Source organism: Oncorhynchus keta, chromosome 24 (genome assembly GCF_023373465.1).
Source record: "Oncorhynchus keta strain PuntledgeMale-10-30-2019 chromosome 24, Oket_V2, whole genome shotgun sequence".
In the NCBI taxonomy this organism is placed as follows: Eukaryota; Metazoa; Chordata; class Actinopteri; order Salmoniformes; family Salmonidae; genus Oncorhynchus; species Oncorhynchus keta.
The window spans coordinates 13,427,449-13,447,154 of NC_068444.1; the positions used below are offsets into that span (position 1 = coordinate 13,427,449).

The following is a 19,706-nucleotide window of genomic DNA, read 5'->3' on the forward strand; positions in this document are numbered from 1 at the left end:
CATTCTCTGAAATTTAAATTTAAATTCAAGGGGCTTAACTGACATGGGAAACATGTTTACATTGCCAAAGCAAGTGAAGTAGTTGACATACAAATAAACAATCAAAGTGAACAGTAAACGTTACATTAACAAAACTTCCAAAAGAATAAAGACATTTCAGATGTCATATTCTGTACATGTACAGTGGTGTAACGATGTGCAAATAGAAAAGTACAAAAGGGAAAATAAATAAATATAAATATAGGTTGTATTTACAACAGGTCTCAAATCTTGCTGCTGTGATTGCACACTGTTGTATTTCAACCAAAAGATATGTGAGTTATCAGATTTGTTTTCAAATTCTTTATGGTTCTGTGTAATCTGAGGGAAATATGTGTCTCTAATATGGTTACACATTGGACAGGAGGTTAGGAAGTGCAGCTCAGTTTCCACCTCATTTTGTGGGCAGTGAGCACATAGCCTGTCTTCTCTTGAGAGCCAGGTCTGCCTACAGCGGCCTTTCTCAATAGCAAGGCTATGCTCACTGAGTCTGTACATAGTCAAAGCGTAATTTTGGGTCAGTCACAGTGGTCAGGTATTCTGCCACTGTGTACTCTCTGTTTAGGGTCAGTCACAGTGGTCAGGTATTCTGCCACTGTGTACTCTCTGTTTAGGGTCAGTCACAGTGGTCGGGTATCCTGCCACTGTGTCCTCTCTGTTTAGGGTCAGTCACAGTGGTCAGGTATTCTGCCACTGTGTACTCTCTGTTTAGGGTCAGTCACAGTGGTCAGGTATTCTGCCACTGTGTACTCTCTGTTTAGGGTCAGTCACAGTGGTCAGGTATTCTGCCACTGTGTACTCTCTGTTTAGGGTCAGTCACAGTGGTCAGGTATTCTGCCACTGTGTACTCTCTATTTAGGGTCAGTCACAGTGGTCAGGTATTCTGCCACTGTGTACTCTCTGTTTAGGGTCAGTCACAGTGGTCAGGTATTCTGCCACTGTGTACTCTCTGTTTAGGGTCAGTCACAGTGGTCAGGTATTCTGCCACTGTGTACTCTCTGTTTAGGGTCAGTCACAGTGGTCAGGTATTCTGCCACTATGTACTCTCTGTTTAGGGTCAGTCACAGTGGTCAGGTATTCTGCCACTGTGTACTCTCTGTTTAGGGTCAGTCACAGTGGTCAGGTATTCTGCCACTGTGTACTCTCTATTTAGGGTCAGTCACAGTGGTCAGGTATTCTGCCACTGTGTACTCTCTGTTTAGGGTCAGTCACAGTGGTCAGGTATTCTGCCACTGTGTACTCTCTGTTTAGGGTCAGTCACAGTGGTCAGGTATTCTGCCACTGTGTACTCTCTGTTTAGGGTCAGTCACAGTGGTCAGGTATTCTGCCACTGTGTACTCTCTGTTTAGGGTCAGTCACAGTGGTCAGGTATTCTGCCACTGTGTACTCTCTGTTTAGGGTCAGTCACAGTGGTCAGGTATTCTGCCACTGTGTACTCTCTGTTTAGGGTCAGTCACAGTGGTCAGGTATTCTGCCACTGTGTACTCTCTATTTAGGGTCAGTCACAGTGGTCAGGTATTCTGCCACTGTGTACTCTCTGTTTAGGGTCAGTCACAGTGGTCAGGTATTCTGCCACTGTGTACTCTCTGTTTAGGGTCAGTCACAGTGGTCAGGTATTCTGCCACTGTGTACTCTCTGTTTAAGGACATTCTAGTTTGCTCTAGCCTGCTCTTTCTTTTGTTAATTCTTTCCAATGTGTCAAGTAATTATCTTTTAGTTTTCTCATGATTTGGTTGGGTCTAATTGTGTTGCTGTCCTGGGGCTCTGTGGGGTCTGTTTGTGTTTGTGAACAGAGCCCCAGGATCAGCTTGCTTAGGGGACTCTTCTCCAGGTTCATCTCTCTGTAGGTGATGGCTTAGTTAAGGAAGGTTTGGGAATCGCTTCCTTTTCGGTGGTTGTAGAATTTAACGTCTCTTTTCTGGCTTTTGATAATTAGCGGGTATCGGCCTAATTCTGCTCTGCATGCATTATTTGGTGTTCTACGTTGTAGAGAGATGATATTTTTGCAGAATTCTAACATGTAGAGTCTTAATTTGGTGTTTGCCCCATTTTGTGAATTATCTCTCTCACTCGCTGTCTGTCTGTCTCTCGCTCTCTTTCTATCTCTGTCTCTCCCTCTCTCTCTTTCTCTCTTTCTCTCTCTCTCTCTCTCTCTCTCTCTCTCTCTCTCTCTCTCTCTCTCTCTCTCTCTCTCTCTCTCTCTCTCTCTCTCTCTCTCTCTCTCTCTCTCTCTCTCTCTCTCTCTCTCTCTCTCTCTCTCTCTCTCTCTCTCTCTCTCTCTTTTCCTCTCTCTGTCCATCTCAATCTCTGTTCCTCTATCTTCCTCCCTCTATCATTTTTTCTCTCTCTCTTTGAGGAAGTCTTTGCTAAATCACACACACATACACACGCACAAGGGCAGGTGGAGGGAGCTGGGGGGCTGGGGGGGGGGGCTGCGGTGGAGGCTTCTCAACCCATTAACTTCTCCGGGAGTTATTTGCCCGAGGTGATTAATATGTTGTCACCTCCGCTCTCCGAGAGAGGTAGCGAGAGGGAGAAAGAGGGGGAGAGAGAGAGCTTTCACCACACTGACGACCAGAGGGATTCACCCCGCTGTTGTTGTTCTTCTTTCTGTTCTTATTCTTCTAGCTTCCTCCCTCCCTCTTGTCCCTTCCTCCCTCCCTCTTGTCCCTTCCTCCCTCCCTCTTGTCCCTTCCTCCCTCCCTCCCTCTTGTCCCTTCCTCACTCCCTCTTGTCCCTTCCTCCCTCCCTCTTGTCCCTTCCTTCCTCCCTCCCTCTTGTCCCTTCCTCCCTCCCTCTTGTCCCTTCCTCCCTCCCTCTTGTCCCTTCCTCCCTCCCTCTTGTCCCTTCCTCCCTCCCTCTTGTCCCTTCCTCCCTCCCTCTTGTCCCTTCCTCCCTCCCTCTTGTCCCTTCCTCCCTCCCTCTTGTCCCTTCCTCCCTCCCTCTTGTCCCTTCCTCCCTCCCTCTTGTCCCTTCCTCCCTCCCTCTTGTCCCTTCCTCCCTTCCTCCCTCCCTCTTGTCCCTTCCTCCCTCCCTCTTGTCCCTTCCTCCCTCTGCGGAAAGCTGACTGTTTCTTTGTTTGTTTGTGGAGCAGGTCTTTTAAGGCCCTCCCGCGTGAGGCCAGGGGGGGCGGCCGATACAGGAGACGAGAGGGAAGCATTATTGGGGCTGATTGGTGAAGCCAGGGCACAGCTGTGCTGGTTTCTGGGTTCCTCTCTCCGGAGGACCGGGAGGAACAGGGGGAGGAGGGGGGGAGGAGGGGGTGAGGGACTACAAAGTACTGCTGAAATTAAAGTCGGCCTCTGTGCTCTCCCTCTGAAGATTGACGTGCCCGACACTCATCTCCCTGAATTAAAGAGGTTCTGTCGAGACAAGAGCCCCCAGGACTCTCTCCTTCTCCTCTCCTCTCTCCCCCTCTTCTCCTCCGTTCCTCTCTCCCCCTCTTCTCCTCGCCTCCTCATCTCGTCTCCCGAATTTAAAGTGTAACTGAGTCCCGGTCATGTAGCCTGTCAACAGAACCCCCGCTGTATCGCAGAACTCTCTCCCTCTGCAGGGATTATCCCCTCTCTCTCTCTCTCTCTCTCTTTTTCTTTCTTTCTTTCTTTCTTTCTTTCTTTCTTTCTTTCTTTCTCTCTACGTCGCATTCTCTCACAATCTTTCTGTCTTTCTATCCTTCTCTCTTTCTCTCTCAGCTGCTGAGAGAGAAAGCCTAGGGTCATGACATGTAGGTTTTTCCCACTGTTAGTTACTCACTATCTAATGTTAAAGTGTATCTTTTTTATTCACAGTCTCTACTCGTGATCTCAGCGTCAATGTTGTTACATTTAAACTAGTTCAAATGTTACTGATTTGAGTTGTATATACTTTATATATAGATTTTATTATAAGTTGTATTGTTTAAAAAAAATAATAATTGAACTAAACATTGTGATTGTTTATATTTATTGTGACATTATTTATGCAGACTTGTCGCTTTAGAAATATATTCAACGTCCCATGTGCTCCTACTAGGAATGTATTATATGAACAAGTATTTTGTTGAAAAAGTATACAATATCAAAAAATATATATATATGATGAAAAAAAAATCCATTGCTATTGACCTGTTTGTTTCTATTCTAGTAAATAAAACAAAGAGGAAAAGTAGGAAAACAACATTGAAGAAGAAAGAACAAAAAACCATAAAGGAAACCAACAGAAATGTAAAAAGAGAGGTCAGTGTCAGGACCCCTTCTATCAAGGTCTACAGGGGAGAATGGATGGAAGATGTTTTGGCTAAGCACCATAGCAATGGCCTAAACTACTACGCCTCCAGTTTTAGGGACAGAGCGACACATAGCTTACCCCTGGGACAAGCCTTGCTGGGCGGAAGAGACCAAGAGAGGTCATCATAAAACAATTGTATTTTTCTAAACTTTTTTAAGTTTATGATTTCCAGAAACGAAAGAATGTATATATAGTACATGTAATGTATATCTATGTTTGAAAAAAATGTAACAAAAAAAACTGAGATTTATAATGTGGCAGTTTGGAAGAAGGGGAGGTGAGTGGTGATATCCTTGGACCCGCCCCCTTCCTACTGCGGAACGGGGGGGGGGGTTGTGAGGGCAGGCTGATGTGCCAGTGGGGGCCAAGACACTGGTGGTGAGGGGTGGCTTGTCCTCCTGACATAACTCTTAGTTGGTCGTCATGGTAATGCCACTGCGGTAACACCATAGCAAAGCCACCAAATGGCAGGCGAACGAGAGCTAGGCCGCATCTTCCACAAATGTCCTTGGTTCATTGTTTGAACGGTGAAAACGTGTGCCATTTACATACAAACTCTGACCCATTTGGGCCACGTTTACAGGTCAACCTCGCTCGGCAGTCAACAATCTTTGACTATTTAGAATGAATTACTTCCTGTGGGTCATGTGAAAACAACAAGTGATGTCATATAAAGGGGGACAGTTAAACTCTGGTGTAGGGCTTCCTTCCACTTGAAAAACAGCTCCTCTGCAGGTTGCGCTTCCAGTCCACTTTGTATCTCTGTAACTTGAACTAAAAGACCCCCTGAATGCTCCAACATCATAGCCAAGGCAGTGTTTAGCAGAGAGGAAGCAGAGAAGCCTGTAAAAAGTCAGGGAACACCCACTCTATTGTATTTACAGATGTAGGATCTTAATTTGAGCCAGTCTCCTACAGCAGGAAAATAATCATACAGCAACAGGAAATTTGAATTGTAATGTGGATTATATTGTGGATTATAATGTGGATTATAATGAATGGAGATTTTTGTAGCGTCTGAAAAAAATTCCGTAATTGAAAAATCAAGTCTGAAATTTCAAAGTGGAAATGACAAACTTCAGAAGCATTCTTATACCTCAAAAATAGTACAAGTTTTAAATGTCCTGTCCTTGCAGGGTAATCAAACGAAGATCCTACAGACAGTTTGTAGATGTCGGCCACAACAGCCCCCCCCCCCAAAACCCCAGCGTTGCTATCAAAACATGTTGTTGTGGTGTTGTGGTTGAGGTGGTTGTGATGTGTAGTAAACAAACAGCCTCTTTTGTAGCTATAAGTTAGAAACACGGGACCTGTCTACACCCCATCGACGTGTCCCAACATTCACCCTATTCCCTATCCTGTACACCACTGGTCAAAAGCAGAGCACTATATAGGGAATAGGGACCATTTGGGATGCAGTTTGACTCCTCCATCCGTCTTAGATATGGGCTCCGGATCGTTCTGAGAGACAGAGAGAAGGAAGGGATTGACGGTTCCGTCAGACCAACTGATAAAGATTTATTAAATTCTCTTTTAAACCTTCCATTTATATCAAGCTCTACTTTAGTAACATATTTCTGTATTTAAACGTTGTACTAATAACACGCTGTCAGACATGGTGGGGGAAAGTCCATTGTAGCCATTAACTAATGTTACATTTATTGTATTACTGAAAGAAAAAAAAAACATTTATATATATATATACGATGAATATAAATATATCTATTTGTGATCTGCAACCCTTGGAATTAAGTTTTTGATTATCGATATTATGATTTCATGGGCGTCGGACTTAATGCACTGTCGACCATTCCTGGGACATTTCTATACCCGTGTAGTGTTATTACCTGTTCTGTCCATTTACTCCTCCTTTGCTTCCGCTATTGAATGTAACTTCCAAAAACTTTTTATGTGAATGTCATTATATATATATATTTATATATATATATATATAAAAATGTCAAAGTACAATGTATATGCAGTACACTACACAATGATAATATAGCAGAACGTTTCATCTGACATAATGCTGGACTTCAGAGCGTCACACCGATGCCAATACGACTAGGGAGGGTATTTTACGTAGGAACACTTGGGGAAGGTATTATGTGGAACACACCAGTGCCCTGCAGATAGACGTCCTCCAGATAAAAACCATGTAATCATTACTGGATCAGTCAGAACTCTTCGCACCAAGGCTTTTCACATCTGACGAGAACAAGAACACCAGGAGAGGAGCATCACAGTCTGTCTTGTGTGCCAGATCAAATATGTTTTTTAAATATTGATTTATTTTGTTTTTATTCTTCTTCTCTCTCCTGAGGTGAAAGAGAGGGAGAGAGAGAGACTGAGTGAGGACCATGTGAGGGACTAGTGCTGAGAGTGGGTGGGGGGGGGGGGGTTCTGACAAGGCACACCCTGATCTGTGTTGGAGGAGATTTGTGACCTATACACAAGAGGAGGGTTGAGGATCCAGGTTTGAATAACGGGAATAAGGGGACTCCTTATCCCTCTCCTCTCTGATTGGAGGACAGGATGGTACTGTCAAAATCTGAGCTCTCTTTCCTTTCGGAGTTCACCTTAGCCTCTGCTGCACATCAAGCTTCCCTACACCACAATGAGCTGCTACCCCTGGAATCAGGTGTGACTATCTGACAGGCTGGTCTACGGACGTTTCCCTGGAACCAGGTGTGACTGTATCTGACACGCTTGTCAACGGACGTTTCCCTGGACTCAGGTATGACTATCTGACAGGCTGGTCTATGGATGTTTCCCTGGACTCAGGTGTGACTATCTGACAGGCTGGTCTATGAATGTTTCCCTGGACTCAGGTGTGACTGTATCTGACAGGCTGGTCTACGGACGTTTCCCTGGACCCAGGTGTGACTGTATCTGACAGGCTGGTCTACGGACGTTTCCTGGACTCAGGTTGACTATCCAGGCTGGTCTGGGATGTTTCCAGGTGTGACTGTATCTGACAGGCTGGTCTACGGACGTTTCCCTGGACCCAGGTGTGACTATCTGACAGGCTGGTCTACTGACGTTTCCCTGGACCCTGGTGTGACTGTATCTGACAGGCTGGTCTACGGACGTTTCCCTGGACCCAGGTGTGACTGTATCTGACAGGCTGGTCTACGGACGTTTCCCTGGACCCAGGTGTGACTGTATCTGACAGGCTGGTCTACGGACGTTTCCCTGGACCCTGGTGTGACTGTATCAGACAGGCTGGTCTACGGACGTTTATGGACCCTGGTGTGACTGTATCTGACAGGCTGGTCTATGGATGTTTCCCTGGACTCAGGTGTGACTATCTGACAGGCTGGTCTACGGACGTTTTCCTGGACCCTGGTGTGACTGTATCTGACAGGCTGGTCTACGGACGTTTCCCTGGACCCAGGTGTGACTGTATCTGACAGGCTGGTCTATGGATGTTTCCCTGGACCCTGGTGTGACTGTATCTGACAGGCTGGTCTACGGACGTTTCCCTGGACCCTGGTGTGACTGTATCTGACAGGCTGGTCTATGGATGTTTCCCTGACGTTTCCTGACAGGCTGGACCCAGGTGTGACTGACTATCTGACAGGCTGGTCTACGGACGTTTCCCTGGACCCAGGTGTGACTGTATCTGACAGGCTGGTCTACGGACGTTTCCCTGGACCCTGGTGTGACTGTATCTGACAGGCTGGTCTACGGACGTTTCCCTGGACCCTGGTGTGACTGTATCTGACAGGCTGGTCTACGGACGTTTCCCTGGACCCAGGTGTGACTGTATCTGACAGGCTGGTCTATGGATGTTTCCCTGGACCCTGGTGTGACTGTATCTGACAGGCTGGTCTACGGACGTTTCCCTGGACCCTGGTGTGACTATCTGACAGGCTGGTCTACGGACGTTTCCCTGGACCCAGGTGTGACTGTATCTGACAGGCTGGTCTACGGACGTTTCCCTGGACCCAGGTGTGACTGTATCTGACAGGCTGGTCTACGGACGTTTCCCTGGACCCTGGTGTGACTGTATCTGACAGGCTGGTCTACGGACGTTTCCCTGGACCCTGGTGTGACTGTATCTGACAGGCTGGTCTACGGACGTTTCCCTGGACCCAGGTGTGACTGTATCTGACAGGCTGGTCTACGGACGTTTCCCTGGACCCTGGTGTGACTGTATCTGACAGGCTGGTCTACGGACGTTTCCCGCAGTGTGATGCAAGGTTCCAGATAAATAAACCCACTTTGTTGCATTCTTGTCCTCAGAGAAGACAGAACGGGTATCTTCACAGGTGGACAGAGGGACAGCTTTTTGTGTGTTAACATGTTAACAGGTGTGGGTTAGTTATGCATGTAGCATAAATAATGAGACGCGAACCAGTAAAGTGTGTGTGTGTTATAGAGAAACACCTCTGTCAACCTCTAACCACTCAATCTGTTGTTGTCAAGTTGTCATTGCAAAGCTCAAGGGACTCTTTATGTGAAGTCACATCTACACTGGCACTGAGAGAAACTGAGACCTCGTGTATTAAAAAAGACAAGCGAACAAATACATTTAAAAAAACTATGATGTCACTCTACCAGAGATCTGGGAGCTGAGACCTTTAAGGGGTTTAACTTATCCTGATAATCTGATTCTACTGCTCTGTTATTTTGTTTTTGGTCTGTTTGAGACTTCCTTCCTGTTTAGATGCAGACCTGCTGGTTAACCCTGGGGAACGAGATGATAAAAACAGTTACAGGACGTGCCCTGAGCACACGTTCACCACTGCACGCTTGAATGAATGTGTCTGACTTACACGTCTACCACTGCACGCTGACTTACACAAATAAACGTGCAGAAGTGAGATGTTAGTGCAGGGATCCATGTTTTTGTCATTGAGCATAGAACATTGTTCATCATTTATATTCCCAGCACCGCTGAGCGGTGGTAGTGTGTCTGTGTGCTAATATTTGCTCTGAAATGGCTTAATTCTCATTTGGAAAAAAAAAAAAAAACATAACTCTGCAAGACTTTGATGTCATTGAGGACCTTACGCAAACATGTGATTTAAGTGTGTAGATCTTGGGTTAGGATTTTGTCCCAAACAAGTGTGAAGCATCCTTCACTATAGCTCTGTTACTGTCTGAGGCTAATTACTGTACCCCACCCGCTGCTCCTAGAGTTACGTATACCTCTGTGCACCCTAACCCAAAGCCCACATCCAACACTCATTCCAATGATGGCTTCCTGAAAATCCACAAGCTTCCTTACGAAAACCAAATGTCGGTTTCCTCGAACTTCCCGATTTGTTTACAACCTAAACCCTAATGCAAAAATCCAGACAGTCTCATCTGAATCCAGAAACCTCAGTCCAAAACCCAACCCAGTTCAGACCCCGTTTATCCTGTAGTACCCGAACCAGTTCTGAAACCTCTAAGCCAAAATCACAGACCTACCTCCCCTATATAGTTTATCCATCTCCGTCCCCATCCTCGTTCACAACGCCCTCTGCAGTCCCCCAAAGCACAAAGGTTAGAGTGGTGTAGGAGTAAGCTGCGAAAGAGAAACCCTTCCATTCTGTTTGTGTCGGTCTGTCTATCTGTTTATGGCTTTTATAAATGTGGTGCTTTTGTATTCCGAATGTACAGATGCTCCTTCTTTTCTGTCTGTGTCAGAACGTTGTCAGAACGTTGTCAGAACGTTGTATTACTGGGAATTTAAAACCGATGACTCTTCATGTGCTTCAAACACATCTATTTCTATTTTTTATTTCTTCTTTTTTGGCAATTGCTCCAAGGTCATGTAGATTAAAAGATGAGTAGGTAAACAAAAATACATAAATACAGAGATATATTGATCAATTTCAAGAGATGCCATGTTTGAGCTGTTCAGAAACTGTAGTCTAACTTTGGGATTTGGTTTCTGTTCCCTGTTTTGTTCTAACTTTGTGTATGCTTTCAATGTGCTTCAGAAATACAGTAATATTTATTATGATCGTTAAATTATTATTACAGTTATCATGATTACTGAAGTTATTAATAAATATTTCTTTCTTCAACGAGAGACTGGTGTCTTGGTCAACTGTTTGTGTGTGTGTGTGTGTGTGTGTGTGTGTGTGTGTGTGTGTGTGTGTGTGTGTGTGTGTGTGTGTGTGTGTGTGTGTGTGTGTGTGTGTGTGTGCGTGTTCGTATTGTGTACAGTTGAAGTCGGAAGTTTACATACATTTAGGTTGTAGTCATTAAAACTTGTTTTTCAACCACTCCACAAATTATATATAACAAACTATAGTTTTGGCATGTCGGTTAGCACATCTACTTTGTGCATAACACAATACATTTTTCCATCAATTGTTTACAGACAGATTATTTCACTTATAATTCACTGTATCCCAATTCCAGTGGGTCAGTAGTTTACATACACTAAGTTGACTGTGCCTTTATACAGCTTGGAAAATTCCAGAAAATTATGTCATGGCTTCAGAAGCTTCTGATAGGCTAATTGACATCATTTGAGTCAATTGGAGGTGTACCTGTGAATGTATTTTAAGGCCTACCTTCAAACTCAGTGCCTCTTTACTTGACATCATGGGAAAATCAAAACGCAAGTATAAACGCCATGGGACCACACAGCCGTCATACCGCTCAGGAAGGACACGTGTTCTGTCTCCTAGAGATGAATGTATTTGGTGCGAAAAGTGAAAATCAATCCCAGAACAACAACAAAGGACCTTGTGAAGATGCTGGAGGACACAGGTACAACAGTATCTACTGTATATCCACAGTAAAACGAGTCCTATATCAACATAACCTGAAAGGCCGCTCAGCAAGGGAGAAGCCAGTGCTCCAAAAGAGCCACGAAAAAGCCAGACTACGGTTTGCAACTGCAAATGGGGACAAAGATCATACTTTTTTTTAAAGAAATGTCCTCTGGTCTGATGAAACAAAAATAGATCTGTTTAGCCATGACCATCGTTATGTTTGGAAGAAAAAGGGGGACGCTTGCAAGCCGAAGAACACCATCCCAGCCATGAAGCACAGGGTGGCAGCATCATGTTGTGGGGGTGCATTGCTTCAGGAGGGACTGGTGCACTTCACAAAATAGATGGCATCATGAAAAAAGAAAATGTGTGGACATATTGAAGCAACATCAAGTCATTAGTCAGGAAGTTAAAGCTTGTTCTCAAATGGGTCTTCCAAATGGACAATGACCCAAAGCATACTTCAAAGTTGTGGCAAAATGGCTTAAGGATAACAAAGTCAAGGTTTTGGAGTGGCCATCACAAAGCCCTGACCTCAATCCCATAGAAAATGTGGGCAAAACTGAAAAAGCATGTGCGAGCAAGGAGGCCTACAAACCTGAGTCATTTACATCAGCGCTGTCAGGAGGAAGCTTGTGGAAGGCTACCCAAAACATTTGACCCAAGTTGAACAATTTAAAGGCAATGCTGCCAAATAATAATTGAGTGAATGTAAACTTCTGAACCACCGGGAATGTGATGAAAGAAATAAGCTGAAATAAATCACTATTGTTCTGACATTTTACATTGTGGTGACCCCTAAGACAGGGAATTTTTACTAGAATTAAATGTCAGGAATGTTGAAAAACGGAGTTTAAATGTATTTGGCTAAGGGTGTATGTCAACTTCCGACGTCAACTGTATACACAGGCAGGTATGGTGGATGTTACAGATGCCTGTAGGAGGAGGGAATGCAACACCCTGCTGCAACTCAACGTGGGGTGAAAGAGGTATGGGACTATAGGTGCGAGTAAGGATGACAAAGGCAGAGAGTGGTACCATTTACAAGGAATTTATTCCGTCACACTGTAATTTTGTGGAAAAGGGGCTGGACGGAACCAAAGAAAGTAAATATCAAAGCCCCCCCCTCTCCTACCTTACCTGCCTACCCACAACTTACCTAACTAGCACCACCTGGTGCGCTAACCAAAATACAGGGGTTGGTCCACCCAGGTCATACCTAGTGTGTATAGACAGAGTATATACTACGGGTATATGTATTCCCGCAGGCCTCTTGCCTAAGCACTTCCAAGGTGCCTTCCCCTTCCCCCGGGAACAAATGAAACAGAAAAGTACGAACAAGTTCAATAATCAAAACAGTCCTTTGGGCATAAACATACCTCCGCAGTACTGCTACAAAATACTTCACAAAAAACCAACATACTAATCATCTTTTTCCTAACAACAACCAACACAGGCTATCTCTCTTCTCTGAGCAAAATCATCTATTTTCGGAGAAACAGAACACTGGCTCATATTGCTTCAGAAGGAGTCTGATGGGATACAGCTGTATCTTGACGATGGGGTGGGGTCAGCTCCAATTAGCCATGGAGTCGACCAAACAGCTGCTTGGGGGATTCCAGGAAGCCATTTCCTGAAGCACGTACAAATACACAAACCACAACACAGAAACTGGGGAACGTAACAGTGGAATAGTACCTTCTAACGGAAACGGAATAGTACCCATTGTCGCTCCCAATCTGTATCTCTTTTCTAATAGCCTTTAGTTCAGTGTGCTGACAAAGTATAGGGACTACCAAGTGGTTCAGCGGTCGGAGGCACTGCATCTCAGTGCTAGAGGCATCACTACAGACCCTGGTTCAGCGGTCTAAGACACTGCATCTCAGTGCTAGAGGCATCACTACAGACCCTGGTTCAGCGGTCTAAGACACTGAATCTCAGTGCTAGAGGCATCACTACAGACCCTGGTTCAGCGGTCTAAGACACTGCATCTCAGTGCTAGAGGCATCACTACAGACCCTGGTTCAGCGGTCTAAGACACTGCATCTCAGTGCTAGAGGCATCACTACAGACCCTGGTTCAGCGGTCTAAGACACTGCATCTCAGTGCTAGAGGCATCACTACAGACCCTGGTTAAGTGGTCTAAGACCCTGCATGTCAGTGCTAGAGGCATCACTACAGACCCTGGTTCAGGGGTCTAAGACACTGCATCACTACAGACCCTGGTTCAGTGGTCTAAGACACTGCCTCACTACAGACCCTGGTTCAGGGGTCTAAGACACTGCATGTCAGTGCTAGAGGCATCACTACAGACCCTGGTTCAGCGGTCTAAGACACTGCATGTCAGTGCTAGAGGCATCACTACAGACCCTGGTTCAGCGGTCTAAGACACTGCATGTCAGTGCTAGAGGCATCACTACAGACCCTGGTTCAGTGGTTTAAGGCACTGCATCTCAGTGCTTGAGGCATCACTACAGACCCTGGTTCAGTGGTCTAAGACCCTGGTTCAGTGGTCTAAGACACTCCTTCTCAGTGCTAGAGGCATCACTGCAGACACCCTGTTTCGAATCCAGGCTCTATCACAATCGGACGTGATAAGGTGGTGCATAGGGTGGTGCTGTCCCATAGGGTGGCGCTGTCCCATAGGGTGGCGCTGTCCCATAAGGTGGCGCTGTCCCATAGGGTGGTGCTGTCCCATAGATTGGTGCTGTCCCATAGGGTGGCGCTGTCCCATAGGGTGGCGCTGTCCCATAAGGTGGTGCTTACCCATAGGGTGGCGCTGTCCCATAAGGCGGTGCTGTCCCATAAGGTGGCGCTGTCCCATAGGGTGGCGCTGTCCCATAGGGTGGTGCTGTCCCATAGATTGGTGCTGTCCCATAGGGTGGTGCTGTCCCATAGGGTGGTGCTGTCCCATAGATTGGCGCTGTCCCATAGATTGGCGCTGTCCCATAGATTGTTGCTGTCCCATAGGGTGGTGCTGTCCCATAAGGTGGTGCTGTCCCATAGATTGGTGCTGTCCCATAGATTGGCGCTGTCCCATAGGGTGGAGCTGTCCCATAAGGTGGCGCACATTTGGCCCAGCATCGTCCGGGGTAGGCCGTTATTGTAAATAATAATTTGTTCTTAACTGAAACCCTGAAACCCAGATGGTCACAAAGACACACAAGAACCTCATTATAGGGATACACATCTGCATGTACAGTATTTTCTATCTACCTGCTCACAGCAGTCAGTCAGTCTTCAGTCTGACAGATGCCATTGCACTCAGTCAGTCAGTCTGTCAGTCAGTCAATGGAGTCACAGCACAGTAGAGCTGATGCCAGCTCCAGTCCCACAGACACTGAGATACACTTAGAAACAATGAGAGAGATACTGAGAGACACAGAGAGATACTGAAAGCAGGGATTAGAACCGGTTCAGGGAACAGAATCAGAACCGGAAACAAAAGTGATCTATACTGTTCTGGAACAGAACCGTTGTTTTAAAAGCATGGGAACTGGTTAATAGCTTTATTTTATGTTACAGGCATTTTGTTCCAGTCCCTCAGGAAATGCAACACAGTGTCTATGCAAAGCCCTCGCTCTGTCACTCAGAAACAGTGTCTGCCTGCCAGCTGAAAATCTTAAATCATAAGGGTTCGTGTGTAGATTACCTGCCCCTCCCCCTCCGAAGCATAGGCTACTGTACTGACGTTACCATAGGCTACCGTACTGACGTTACCATAGGCTACCTTACTGACGTTACCATAGGCTACCGTACTGACGTTACCATAGGCTACCGTACTGACGTTTCCATAGGCTACCGTACTGACGTTTCCATAGGCTACCGTACTGACGTTTCCATAGGCTACCGTACTGACGTTTCCATAGGCTACCGTACTGACGTTTCCATAGGCTACCGTACTGACGTTACCATAGGCTACCGTACTGACGTTTCCATAGGCTACCGTACTGACGTTTCCATAGGCTACCGTACTGACGTTCCCATAGGCTACCGTACTGACGCTACCATAGGCTACCGTACTGACGTTTCCATAGGCTACCGTACTGACATTTCCATAGGCTACCGTACTGACGTTTCCATAGGCTACCGTACTGACGTTACCATAGGCTACCGTACTGACGCTACCATAGGCTACTGTACTGACGTTTCCATAGGCTACCGTACTGACGTTTCCATAGGCTACCGTACTGACGTTTCCATAGGCTACCGTACTGACGTTTCCATAGGCTACCGTACTGACGTTTCCATAGGCTACCGTACTGACGTTTCCATAGGCTACCGTACTGACGTTACCATAGGCTACCGTACTGACGTTTCCATAGGCTACCGTACTGACGTTTCCATAGGCTACCGTACTGACGTTTCCATAGGCTACCGTACTGACGTTACCATAGGCTACCGTACTGACGTTTCCATAGGCTACCGTACTGACGTTACCATAGGCTACCGTACTGACGTTACCATAGGCTACCGTACTGACGTTACCATAGGCTACCGTACTGACGTTACCATAGGCTACCGTACTGACGTTTCCATAGGCTACCGTACTGACGTTTCCATAGGCTACCGTACTGACGTTACCATAGGCTACCGTACTGACGTTTCCATAGGCTACCGTACTGACGTTACCATAGGCTACCGTACTGACGTTACCATAGGCTACCGTACTGACGTTACCATAGGCTACCGTACTGACGTTACCATAGGCTACCGTACTGACGTTACCATAGGCTACCGTACTGACGTTTCCATAGGCTACCGTACTGACGTTTCCATAGGCTACCGTACTGACGTTTCCATAGGCTACCGTACTGACGTTTCCATAGGCTACCGTACTGACGTTTCCATAGGCTACCGTACTGACGTTTCCATAGGCTACCGTACTGACGTTACCATAGGCTACCGTACTGACGTTTCCATAGGCTACCGTACTGACGTTTCCATAGGCTACCGTACTGACGTTTCCATAGGCTACCGTACTGACGTTTCCATAGGCTACCGTACTGACGCTACCATAGGCTACCGTACTGACGTTTCCATAGGCTACCGTACTGACATTTCCATAGGCTACCGTACTGACGTTTCCATAGGCTACCGTACTGACGTTACCATAGGCTACCGTACTGACGCTACCATAGGCTACCGTACTGACGTTTCCATAGGCTACCGTACTGACGTTACCATAGGCTACCCTACTGGCGTTACCATAGGCTACCGTACTGACGTTTCCATAGGCTACCGTACTGACGTTTCCATAGGCTACCGTACTGACATTTCCATAGGCTACCGTACTGACGTTTCCATAGGCTACTGTACTGACGTTTCCATAGGCTACCGTACTGACGTTTCCATAGGCTACCGTACTGACGTTACCATAGGCTACCGTACTGACGTTTCCATAGGCTACCGTACTGACGTTTCCATAGGCTACCGTACTGACGTTTCCATAGGCTACCGTACTGACGTTACCATAGGCTACCGTACTGACGTTACCATAGGCTACCGTACTGACGTTACCATAGGCTACCGTACTGACGTTACCATAGGCTACCGTACTGACGTTACCATAGGCTACCGTACTGACGTTTCCATAGGCTACCGTACTGACGTTTCCATAGGCTACCGTACTGACGTTCCCATAGGCTACCGTACTGACGTTTCCATAGGCTACCGTACTGACGTTCCCATAGGCTACTGTAGCCTACTAACTTCACGTAGCAGGCATAAAATGAATGCCCGAAACTAGATCTCAACTTACTGGTCTTGACGAGATGGAAAAAAAACAATTGGGGGAGGTTCTCTTCTGTACTGTTCAACCAATCCAGTAAATGTGGAGGAGGAGCTAAGTTGAAGTGTCGCCTTGTTAAAGTCCAAAAGTGGAAGTTGCATCACAGGCGCTCTTTGCATTTCCCCTGAAAACCGGAACATCTAATTGTTGGGAAGTTGGCAGAGAAGTGTGATTCAGAAATGAGGAAGAGACATTGTTTATCTGGAATAACTTTTTCAATGCTATTTGAGGATACTATAGTTATCATATTTCACATTGTGTTTCATTAACTACAAAATTCTGGTGCCGCTCTGCAAACACAAGCTAGCTCTGGTCCAAAGTTATCCGAAAATCAGAAGTTTAAAAGCATTCAAAGTTCCTTCATAGAAGCCGCTCCTCTGTAGGTAAAGTGATGTAATAATAATGCCTAATTCAGATCATTCATGTCATAACAAGGTGCCCAGCGCTTGGAAACGAACAAATAAATATGCTTCTGTTCAGAATTAATCGATTGGAAAATCATTTCGGTTCCAACCCCTTACTGACAGAGATACTGAGAGAGACACTGAAAGACAATGAGAATGACACAGGGACACAGAAAAACTGTGAGACACTAAGAGAGATAGAGACATTGAGAGAGTTACTGAGAGACACAGAGAGACATTGAGAGAGATACTGGGAGACACAGAGAGACACAGAGAGAGACAATGAGAGAGAGACACAGAGAGAGACAGAGAGAGACACAGAGGGAGACACTGGGAGACAATAAGAGATACTGAGAGACAGTGAAAGAGACAATCAGAGAGACAGAGAGACAACGAGAGACAACGTGAGAGACACTGAGATATACTGAGAGATATTGAGAGAGACAATTGAGAGAGACAGAGAGACTGAGAGACAGAGATAGACAGAGCGATACAGAGACTGAGGGAGACACTTAGAGACATTGAGAGAGACACTTAGAGACATTGAGAGAGACACTTAGAGACAATGAGAGAGACAGAGAGACACTGAAACAATGGAAGAGACACAGAGACACTGCGCCTGCGAGAGGGATGATGTGGTTTGATACCCATTCGTCTTCTCTCCCCTCAGGGACACAAGAGGGAGTGCTCCTGTCTGTCTCCACGGCGATCATTTAACTAAACAAAACAAATGCTTCATCGATCCCCTCGATCCCTTTTCACCGCAACAACCAGGGAATGTACACTCACACGCATATACACACCGGTACACACAGACATGTTTGTACACACACACACACACACACACACACACACACACACACACACACACACACACACACACACACACACACACACACACACAACACATGAGGAAACAAACGGCCCACTCCACCTCACAGCATTGATCCCTCTCCAAACCACTGTGTCATCCCCTCCTATTGTATACAGACAATCTAGTAAACTAGCCACTAAGGTCTCACTGCTACACATTTTTACCTGGAAGAATGAATGGTGGTGTATGTGAGGCTGGGTGTAGTCATGTTATAGATGGTGGTGTAGGTGAGGTTGTGTCTTGTCATGCTATAGATGGTGGTGTAGATGAGGCTGTGTCTAGTCAGGTGATAGATGGTGGTGTAGATGAGGCTGGGTCTAGTCCGGTTATAGATGGTGGTGTAGATGAGGCTGGATCGAGTCAGGCTGGTGGGGTAGATGAGGCTGGGTCTAGTCATGTTACTTCCGACGCCGACAGAGATGGCCGCCTCTCTTCGCGTTCCTAGGAAACTATGCAGTATTTTGTTTTTTTTATGTGTTATTTCTTACATTGGTAGCCCAGGTAATCTTAGGTTTCATTACATACATTCAGGAGGAACCACTGAATATAAGAGCAACATCAACTCACCATCGAAGCGGATCCTGTGTTTTGCCTTCCACCCAGGACAATGGATCGGATCCCAGCCGGCGAACCAAAACAACGACGACGTAAAAGGGTCAAGCAAAGCGGTCTTCTGGTCAGGCTCCGGAGATGGGCACATCGTGCACCACTCCCTAGCATACTACTCGCCAATGTCCAGTCTCTTGACAACAAGGTTGATGAAATCCGAGCAAGGGTAGCATTCCAGAGGGACATCAGAGACTGTAACATTCTTTGCTTCACGGAAACATGGTTCACTCGAGAGACGCTATCGGAGTCGGTGCAGCCAGCTGGTTTCTTCACGCATCGCGCTGACAGAAACAAGCATCTTTCTGGTAAGAAGAGGGGCGTATGCCTTATGATTAACGAGACGTGGTGTGATCATAACAACATACAGGAACTCAAGTCCTTCTGTTCACCTGACTTAGAATTCCTCACAATCAAATGTCGACCGCATTATCTACCAAGGGAATTCTCTTTGATTATAATCATAGCCGTGTGTATTCCCCCCCAAGCAGACACATCGATGGCCCTGAACAAACTTTATTTGACTCTATGTAAACTGGAAACCACATATCCTGAGGCTGCATTCATTGAAGCTGGGGATTTTAACAAGGCTAATCTGAAAACAAGACTCCCTAAATTCTATCAGCATATCGATTGCGCAAACAGGGCTGGTAAAACCCTGGATCAGTGTTATTCTAATTTCCGCTATGCACATAAGGCCCTCCCCCGCCCTTCTTTCGGAAAAGCTGACCACGACTCCATTTTGTTGCCTACAGACAGAGACGAAAACAAGAAGCTCCAGCGCTCAGGTCTGTTCAACGCTGGTCCAACCAATCTGATTCCACGCTTCAAGACTGCTTCGATCACGTGGATTGGGATATGTTCCTCATCGCGTCCAACAACAACATTGACGGAATACACTGATTCGGTGAGCGAGTTCATTAGAAAGTGCATCGGTGATGTTATGCCCACAGCAATGATTAAAACATTCCCAAACCAGAAACCGTGGATTGATGGCAGCATTC

General features: G+C 46.1%; 1 protein-coding gene and 1 long non-coding RNA gene across 8 annotated transcripts in view; both read left to right on the forward strand.

Annotated features, from left to right (window-relative positions):
• The window catches only part of LOC127911372 (RNA binding protein fox-1 homolog 3-like), a 1,085,108-nt gene extending 1,078,426 nt beyond the window's left edge, over window positions 1–6,682 (forward strand). The window contains exon 16 of the mRNA XM_052477709.1: window positions 4,162–6,682. Within this exon, the coding sequence (XP_052333669.1) occupies window positions 4,162–4,164 (3 nt within the window). The 3' untranslated portion in view covers window positions 4,165–6,682. The remainder of the gene's footprint in view (window positions 1–4,161) is intronic.
• Window positions 6,683–6,716: 34 nt separating this feature from the next.
• LOC127911375 (uncharacterized) lies at window positions 6,717–10,333 on the forward strand. Of its 7 annotated transcripts, XR_008078146.1 has the most exons (4): window positions 6,717–7,089; window positions 7,137–7,185; window positions 7,268–7,510; window positions 7,919–10,333. It is a non-coding gene; the product is annotated as an uncharacterized LOC127911375 (long non-coding RNA). The 7 variants fall into 7 exon arrangements; XR_008078142.1 differs by having other exon boundaries at window positions 6,717–7,185; XR_008078143.1 differs by having other exon boundaries at window positions 6,717–7,185; window positions 7,268–7,461.
• The last annotated feature ends 9,373 nt before the right edge of the window (window positions 10,334–19,706 follow it).